The sequence below is a fragment of the Garra rufa genome, chromosome 22 (genome assembly GCF_049309525.1).
Source record: "Garra rufa chromosome 22, GarRuf1.0, whole genome shotgun sequence".
Taxonomy (NCBI): domain Eukaryota; kingdom Metazoa; phylum Chordata; class Actinopteri; order Cypriniformes; family Cyprinidae; genus Garra; species Garra rufa.
In genome coordinates, this window is record NC_133382.1 from 29,008,672 (window position 1) to 29,018,610 (window position 9,939).

The following is a 9,939-nucleotide window of genomic DNA, read 5'->3' on the forward strand; positions in this document are numbered from 1 at the left end:
CCCTAAAATACAAAAAAAAAAAAACACCACCCACGACTGCCCTTATTTACAAACGTTTGCAATGCATTTAGTAGACTTTTTCTCCAAAGCAATGTGGAAAATATAATTACGATTGGAGGATCTGGCAACCCAGTCTCTAAACCGCTAGCAAGTGGAGCGAAAGTGTTCATTCAACCCCGCCTTCGACTGTTTGACGTCACATGCCTCAGTCTTGACACATGGTCATGATCATCACATTTCTTACACACACACACACGCACGCACGCACTTCAAGCCGTCTATGCCGGTGCTGCAGAGCAGGTTCTTTCCTCACTTGTCGTTGTAGACGAATGAACGCTGTTCTGTACAGCCTTTAATTTCAGTTCAGTTTTTGAAAACAATTTTTGCACGGAATAACAAATTATGTCCAGACAGCTCACAATGAATCCAGCTTTCCTTCCTTCGCAAACTAACGGCGTTTTGAAGGCACTCTTGGAAAAACCTCTGAAACTACCTTTGCACCAAGATGAAGGTGAACAAAGCTTTCACTTTGTTATTGCAGCGTGTGGAGAATAATAATTTTGTTGGTAGTTTTACTGTAATGAACTGTCAACTGATTCCTGCTGTGAATAGCTGTTGTTTTTGCTGTTTTGAAGATTTATTTAAGTCTTTTTGTGTGTGCTGTGCATCATAAGTGTCTCTTTAAAAAATAAACTACGCTTAAAGAGACATAGTATAACTAAGTATATAGTAGTTCTGAAAAATAATTTTTAAAAACGCATTAAAATGGTTTCATTTTTGAATCAGTGCATTAGAAATCAGAATAGACTGCAGAATAAATAAATAAAATGAAAACGTAATTGTAGTTGACTTTTTGTCCATTTTACATATTAACAGTGAAGAAATTTGTTGAAACTTTTAAAAAGTAAGTACAATGGCAAAATGAAGTTAAATGTATGTAAAATGGATTTCTAAACGTGCATAGCTCAGATAGGAGGCAAAAAATGATGTGTAACTATTGCTAATATTCTTCCAGGCTATGGGAAGGAGAGAGAGAAGGTGAAAAAGCTGGAGGAAGATGGAAACGCTCCTCAGTCAGCTTTCTTAGGGCCAACGCTTTGGGATAAAACACTGTCTTATGATGGAGACAACTTTCAGTTGGAGTATATGGACCTTGAGGAGTTTCTCTCTGAAAATGGCATCCCCTCTAGTCCCGCACAACACGACCAAAGCCTCCATCACCAGCAGCAGCAACAGCAGCAGCAGCAGGCTTCAATGCCTCAGGGCCCCATCTCAGTCATGGACCTCAGCAGCCGGTCCATCACTTCCATCCACACGGGCATGGTTCCTCAGAACTGCCTTCATAGCCCGAGCAGATCAGGTACAATAGCTTCTGTGTCCCACAGGGTCACTTCTAGACCTTGCTATTGCCCATACCCCTCCATAGATTAAAAAAGAACCACTGGGAAAGGCATCAAGCTGGGTTAGATGTTACTGTTACTGTTACTGTCTAAATATGACAATGCGTGGGTGGTAAAATGAAAAACAAAGTTTGGGGTGTAGCTTTTCCTCTGTATAGTTGATGTGTTCCTATTTCTTGCTAAAAAAGCCAGTCTTAGAAAGAATACAGATGATACAAACATAAAAATATTTATTAATATTTAGAATTTCATTTTTGGGTGCTTGTCTGATGACAAGCAAGATTATAAAAATTGAAAATAAGTATTTTTTTTCTGATGTATATATACTGTATATATAAAAAATAAGTAGTCAAGCATAAAAAGTGCTCAATTTTCCCATTCAAGCTTTGGAATTCAATAGTGAATGGAAATGTCAGACTAGACTATGATGTTATTTTCCTCTGACTAAAATTTGCAAACCGACGACTGTTTTCCTAGTTTGAGCATTTGGCAACATCTAATCATAGTTTATGGAAAACTATATGAATTGTGGATTTTGTGGAAAACTGTTGACCTCTTGTTTGGTTAGGTATTTAAAGCAAGTTCTAAAATTAGTTTTGTTAATTTATCATATTAAATGTCATCTCAACATGGAATATCAATGGTGAATGGTGATCATTAAAATTCTAAAAAAAAAAAAAAAATCTGTAGATTTCACATTAAAATAAATTAATAAGTAATTAATTATAATATAAATAATAATCAGGTTAACCTCCAGTAAGATTTCATCTTGACATACTAGAATATAAATGTATTCTTACATTTATAAAAAAAAAAAAAACAACTGTAGATTTCACATAACAACAATGGATAATCAAGTAAACCTCCAGTAAGTTTTTATTTTGACATACTAGAATATAAAATGTATTTTTAATAATAATAAAATAAAATAAAAGTCCAGTAAGTTTCTATATGGACATACTAGAATATAAAATATATTATTACAAATATATATATATATAAAAAAGTTGATTTCAAATTAAAAAATAAATGCATGGATAATCAAGTAAACCTCCAGTAAGATTTTCATTTGGACATACTAAAATATAAAATGTATTTTATATTCTAAACATAATAATGTAATAAAAAAATAATAAAATAAAATAAAAATAAATAAAATAAAACTTCAGTAAGTTTCTATCTGGACATAGAATATATTCTAGTATGTCAAGATAAAAACTTACTGGACTTTTACTTGATTATCCATACATTTTATTTATTTATTTATATTTATTTATTGCTGTGAAATCTACTGACTTATTTTTATACACGTGAATCTTTGTGATTTTTGTTGTTAATAAATGTTTGAAAACATATTTTATGTGTCAAGATGAAAACTAGAATATAAAATATATTATTACAAATATTAAAAAGAGAAGAAGTTGATTTCACTTTAAAAAAAATGCATGGATAATCAAGTAAACCTCCAGTAAGTTTTTCATTTTGACATACTAGAATATAAAATGTATTTTATATTCTGATAATAATAATAATAGTAATAATAATAATAATAATAATTAAATAAAATAAAATAAAAATCAAATATGAGTCCAGTAAGATTCTATATGGACATACTAGAATATAAAATATATTATTACAATTATTTAAAAAAAAATTATTTCACAATTTAAAAAAAATGCATGGATAATCAAGTAAACCTCCAGTAAGTTTTTCATTTTGACATACTAGAATATAAAATGCATTTTTACATTTATTAAAAAAAAAAATCAGTTGATTTCACATAAAAAATAAAATAAAAAAATGCATGGAAAATCAAGTACAAATCCAGTAAGTTTTTTCATCTTGACATACTAGAATATAAAATGTATTTTTATATTTATTAAATATTAAAGATTTCACATAAAAAGGGATGTATGGATAATCAAGTAAAACTTAAAGGAATTTTTGACCAATTAACATGAAGTGTATGCACAAAAGAAAAGAAGCTTTTGATTCCCACTTTGTTTATTAAAGTCTTGTGCACCACCTGGTGGAAAGAAATGCTCATGACAGCTATTTCACCAACTGTTACAATACTGAGTTACACTTGCACCATGGAATCAGCAGTGAATAGTTTTTGTTTTTCCTCTAACAGTTTTACCTCCATCCCGAAACACGCCAAGTCCAGTCGACCCAGAGGCCATTCAGATACCAGTGAGCTACGAGCCCGATCCGGCAGACCTCGCTCTATCCAGCGTGCCTGGCCAGGAGGTTTTCGACCCACGCAAGCACAAGTTCTCCGATGAGGAGTTGAAACCTCAGCCTATGATCAAGAAAGCACGCAAAGTCTTCATTCCTAATGATATGAAGGTAACTTGGGTCTAGTATATTTTGTCACTCATTTCACTGGTTTCACCATTGACCAGCTGGGCAACAGGCTCTTGCAAAGAAGCTTATGTCCGTTCATTCATCCTTCAGTGGCCTGGCCCACGTGATCTCCCCTTTTTTCCTGGTATCGCTCCAGTTCTGCTGGGTTTAGGATTAAAGGATTTGCCGTTTTTAATTTGTTCAAATAAAAGTGGATCCCTACCCAGCTTTGCAGAATAGTAAATTGATCAAAGCTGATTGCACGGCAGAGAATGCGTGAGAAAACTTGTCATCACAATGACGGACAGTTTTCTCTCGTGCTTGGCCTGTCAATCATAAATAAGTGTGGGATAATTTGTCGTAATCATCTGTTGTTAAATAGCTAAATTAGTTTTGTAGAAACTGTTAACCCTGTAAGACCTGACATAAGACCTGAAATAATCGTCTGGAAGATAGATTTTTTTTAACGTCAATGTTTAGGGAACCTTTACACAAAATTCAAGAATGATGGTTTTTTGGTTAAGCATCATATTTGATATGTCAGGGTTTTATGGTTTAAATAGAATGTTATAGCAGAATATAGAGCTTATAATTAAGGAGGAAAAAAGCCTTAGTTTTAGTCAGAGGCCCAAACTGAGTAAAAATATGCAATATTGTGAACAAAGAATAGTTTTTCATGTAATCCATTAAAATACAATTATGATTGATCATATTTGATAATCACATTTTAAGATGGTTTCTCTAAAGAAGAAAAGTAAATACATAAAAAAGATGTATAGATAAGCAAGTAAGAGTTCAATAAGATTTGGCCTGAAGAATATCAAATGTATTTTTACATTTATTTTAAGTTATTGTTTAATTTAATAAATAAATGTATTTATTTATGGATAATCAAGTAAAACCAGTAAGTTTTATTCTGACATACTAGTATATAAAATGAAAATTTCAGTAGATTTCATGGCAAAAAATAAAAAATAAATACTATAAAATAAAAAAGATGTATGAATAAAAATTTAAAAGTCCAGTAAATTTTCATATTGACATACTAGAATATAAAATGTATTTTTACATGTATTTAAGAAATGGATAATCAAGTAAAGGTCCAGTAAGTTTTTATTTTGACATATTAGAATATAAAATGTATTCCTAAATTTTTATAAAAAAAAAATCAGTAGGTTTCACAGTAAAATAAATAAATTAAATTAAATTAAATAAAAAAAGATGTATGGATAATCAAATAAAAGTTCAATAAGTTTTCATACTGACATATTAGAATATAAAATGTATTTTTACATTTATTAAAAAAGAATAGAAGATTTCACAACAAAAAAACTAAATAAAATAAAATAAATAAAAATACAAATAAAATGTATGAATGATGAAGTAAATGAAGTAAAAGTCCAAGTTTTCATCTTGACATAATAGAATATAAAAAGTATTCTTACATTTATTTAAAAAAAAATGCAGATTTCACATAAATAAATAAAAACTAAACTAAACTAAAGTAAAATAATATAAAATGTATGGATAATCAAGTAAAAGTCACGTAAGTTTTCATCCTGACATACTAGAATATAAAATTCATTTGCATTTATAAAAAAGAAAAAGAAAAAAATCAGTAGGTTCTACAGTAAAATAAATTTAAAAAAATAAAAAGAAAAAAGATGTATGGATAATTAAATAAAAGTTGACATTAGAATATAAAATGTATTTTTACATTTATTAAAAAAGAATAGAAGATTTCACAGCAAAAAAACTAAATAAAATAAAATAAATAAAAATACAAATAAAATGTATGTATAATCAAGTAAAAGTCTTCATCTTGACATAATAGAATATAAAAAGTATTCTTACATTTATTAAAAAAACTGTAGATTTCACATAAATAAATAAAAGCTAAACTAAAATAAACTAAAATAAAATGTATGGATAATCAAGTAAAAGTCATGTAAGTTTTCATCCTGACATACTAGAATATAAAATGTGTGCATTTATAAAAAAGAAAAAGAAAAAAATCAGTAGGTTCTACAGTAAAATAAATAAAAAATAAATAAATAAAAATAAAAAAGATGTATGGATAATCAAATAAAAGTTGACATATTAGAATATAAAATGTATTTTTACATTTATTAAAAAATCACAAAGATTCACATTTTTTATACATAAAAAAAACAGCAAAAAAACAGTAAAATAATAATAAAAATAAAAAGTATGGATAATCAAGTAAAAGTCCAGTAAGTTTTCATCTTGACATAGTATAATATAAAAAGTATTCTTACATTTATTAAAAAACCTGTAGATTTTACATAAATAAATAAAAAATAAACAAATTAAAAAATAAAATAAAATAAAATAAAATGTATGGATAATCAAGTAAAAGTATAGTAAGTTTTCATCTTGACACATAAAATACATATGTTTTCAAACATTTATTAACAACAAAAATCACAAAGATTCACGTGTATAAAAATAAGTCAGTAGATTTCACAGCAATAAATAAATATAAATAAATAAAATGTATGGATAATCAAGTAAAAGTCCAGTAAGTTTTTATCTTGACATACTAGAATATAAAATGTATTCTTAACATAAATTAAAAAAAAAAACATCTTGACATTCTAACATTTATTAACATTAAAAATAAAAAATCTGTATATTTCACAGCAAAAAAAAAAAAAAAAAAAAGATGTATGGATAATCAAGTAAAAGTCCAGAAGGTTTTCATCTTGACATTCTAGATTATAAAATGTATTCTTACATTTATTTATTTTTAAAAAATACCACACTGGAAATAAATTGGTGCAGAAATGAACAAAATACAGTAAATTGAACATGAAATTTTAAGTAGAAAGACTGAAATAGTATTTTCTTGTAAAAAGTCCTCCAATAATTCAATAAAAATAATTGTACAGTGCATGACCCAAAGGTTGACATTTTTACAGTACTATCAACCAAACAAGAGAAGTTATTCAGCAATAGGTTTTTAAGCTACATTTTAATCATGTTAATTAATTTAAATGCATCATATAACACACTAGGCATTACAGGGTTAACATAACCAACAAAAACACAACATAATCCGTGCAATCTTGACATAATATAACTAGGCGCTCCCATCTCATCCCCACCCTTTTTTTCTGCATATTTTGAGCAGGATGACAAATACTGGGCACGGCGCAGAAAGAACAACATGGCGGCCAAGAGGTCACGGGACGCCCGGCGCCTAAAGGAGAATCAGATTGCCATCCGGGCTGGTTTCCTGGAGAAAGAAAACGCCGCTCTCCGACAGGAAGTTGCCGAGCTACGAAGAGAGCTGGGCCGGTGTAAAAACGTCTTAACCAAGTATGAAGCTCGACACGGCCCACTGTGAGACCGCCTCAACATCCCCCTTCAAATTCGAAGGACAATACTCTTGGGTTAAAGTCCGCTGGGCTTGTTTTCCAGCCAGCCCTCACCTCAGTCTGTTCTTGGCACCTTAGAAGGCAGAAACGTTTCATTGTGTGATTTCAGATGTCTTTTAGAGATCTACCCACTCTCTTTCTCTATTTGTTATCGCAAACACACCGCCGTTGTTTGCCGATCGTGTTACTTTTACTTTTAATGTGTCGTAGCATTTGTCCACAAACGTTTTCCGCCTTGATTTGTCGTAATTTAGCAGTCAAATCTGAGAGGGGTACATGTGCATAGCTGCTTCAGAATAAAGATTATTCTCACAGACAGAAGAGAATGTAGCAAGATGTGAGAGTTTGAATTCATTGAGTAACTCCATATTAAGTATCTGTATTAGAAAACAGACAATCAAGTTGCTTATGTTCCAAAGCGTAATGAAACGGAGCCACATGGAGCGTGATCGAAATCGGCTGTTACTTTATTATAAAGCAGTAGTTGTTTGGTGTGGTTAATGACGTTCATTTCAGTGTTTATGAAAGATAAACTGTATGTTTATGCTGTTAAACAAGTCACACCCAGTCTTTTTAAAACATGGGAAGCTATTAGTTTAGGTAGAGGTAACTGCCTGTTGCAATAATTCCATCAAATTCAGCACAGAGCGTCATTTGATCTGCTTTTGAGTTCAAACTGTGATCAAGGAAGCATATTGAACAAGGTTTCAAGCCCTTATTGCTAATACAAAGAGGCAACCTCGTATTTTAAAGTTGCCTTTTGATGGTCAGTTGTGAAATGAATGTAGTATGGTGTATTTTATGTGTGTCACTCTTTACTACAGACCAAATGATATGAAATACAATAAGGTTATATTGTCATATTGCAATTTAAATGTTTTGACAAATTATTCTTGTTTTTGTACAGTATTTTCATATGGATTTCTGAATATATCTATCTATCTATGTAATTTGATGTATACTGTATATTTCTAAACATCAAACTTTATGGAACGATCTAAATACTAGAGTTAAGTGTATATGGGCATTAATACAATACGCAGTTTCTTTACCTATTCTTCTACAGGCACTTTAGTATTGTGCATCGATATCAAAAGTTTTTTTATGTCTACTTCTTTATCTTTTGTTTTTAAATTATATTAATACCTTTCATGTATTGGTTGTGATGTACAATCATGAAATCTGGTATTACTTTGCCAAATTTGGTGAAAGAACGCTATTTTTGGCCACATAGAATGTTGTCGATTATTGTATATTTCAACAAATGATGTCTTTTATATTAAATATATTCAGCATGTTTAAATTTAACATTCTTCAGATGATTATTCGACTTCAATATTTGAAATCTGTTGTCTGTTGTGGTCCTTTTTGGTTCCCTTTTCTTGTTTCATTGCTCTTGGAAATAAAAGCTTTTGAAAAGCTGATTTGTGTTTGATGAGTGAAATATGAATGGGCTGTGTTATAAATATATGTGACCCTGGACCACAAAACCAGTCTTAAGTCGCTGGGGTATATTTGTAGTAATAGCCAAAAATACATTGTATGGGTCAAAATTATTGATTTTTCTTTTATGCCAAAAATCATTAGGACATTAAGTAAAGATCATGTTCCATGAAGATGTTTTGTAAAATCCTTACTATAAATATATCAAAATGTAACTTTTGATTAGTAATATGCATTGTTAAGAACTTAATTTGGACAACTTTAAAGGTGATTTTCTCAGTATTTTTATTTTTTTGCACCCTCAGATTCCAGATTTTCAAATAGATGTATCTCGGCCAAATATGTCCTATCCTAACAAACCATATATCAATAGAAAGCTTATTTATTGAGCTTTCGTATGATGTACACATCTCAGTTTTGTAAAATTTAACCTTGTGACTGGTTTTGTGGTCCAGGGTCACATATTATATTAGAAATAGATTTTTTGGGGCTTAATTTAGGTCTAAATAATTACAAGAAACTTCTTGGGATTTAATAATACTCTAGTATGTTGGAGGATTGAAAAACGTTATAGATGTTATTCTGAAATGTACCGCTAGAGACCACTGTCTATTCACAAATGCATGTTTGTTGTCAATAATCCGTCATTTGTGTTACAAATATTCTTATTCCTCTTTATACACATCTGCATCATCACTGGCGTCATCGATGTCGTCATCAGCAATAACAGATGTAATAGTATGGGAGATATGTATTTGAAAATGATTATTTGATATTGCTATCTCTCCAGTCCATTGTAGAACTATGGGGAGAAAAAAAATCACTGAACGTGAGCAATGGTTTTTTATATATGTATATCAATAATAATATATAATATTTAATATTTTTAAGGAATTTTGAATATATAGTATTAAAAAAAGTAAAATAATAATTAGAACATGAAAACATTTTATTGATAGATTAACTATTATTAATAATTTATATAATCAAAATATGTTGAAATGTATTTATTAACGATTATTAATAATATATATAATCAAAATATGTTGATATGTATGTATATACACTATAATATTAATTGATTAATTTTGAATATATATTATTAACAATAATGGTACAGTAATAACATCTAAACATTTCAATTATATTATTAAATTTAATTTTCATTATTATTTTATTATTAATAATAAACTATATTGTCAAAATGTATGTATATCAATTATTAAATAATAATATTAATATAATAATTTATATTGTTAACCAATTTTGAATATATATGTATATTAATAATAATATTAAAATAATAATTAGAACATCTAAACATTTAAATTATATATATTAAAGGCAAT

General features: G+C 29.1%; 1 protein-coding gene across 2 annotated transcripts; it reads left to right on the forward strand.

The window, feature by feature from the left end:
• Nucleotides 1–259: 259 nt before the first annotated feature.
• hlfb (HLF transcription factor, PAR bZIP family member b) lies at nt 260–8,571 on the forward strand. Of its 2 annotated transcripts, none has more exons than XM_073828283.1 (4): nt 260–511; nt 1,016–1,360; nt 3,535–3,749; nt 6,898–8,571. In XM_073828283.1, the coding sequence occupies exons 1-4, from the start codon at nt 403–405 to the stop codon at nt 7,114–7,116; spliced, it is 888 nt and encodes a 295-aa protein (XP_073684384.1). In that variant the 5' UTR covers nt 260–402; the 3' UTR covers nt 7,117–8,571. The 2 variants fall into 2 exon arrangements, with proteins under 2 accessions (XP_073684384.1, XP_073684385.1); XM_073828284.1 differs by having other exon boundaries at nt 6,901–8,571.
• Nucleotides 8,572–9,939: the final 1,368 nt, after the last annotated feature.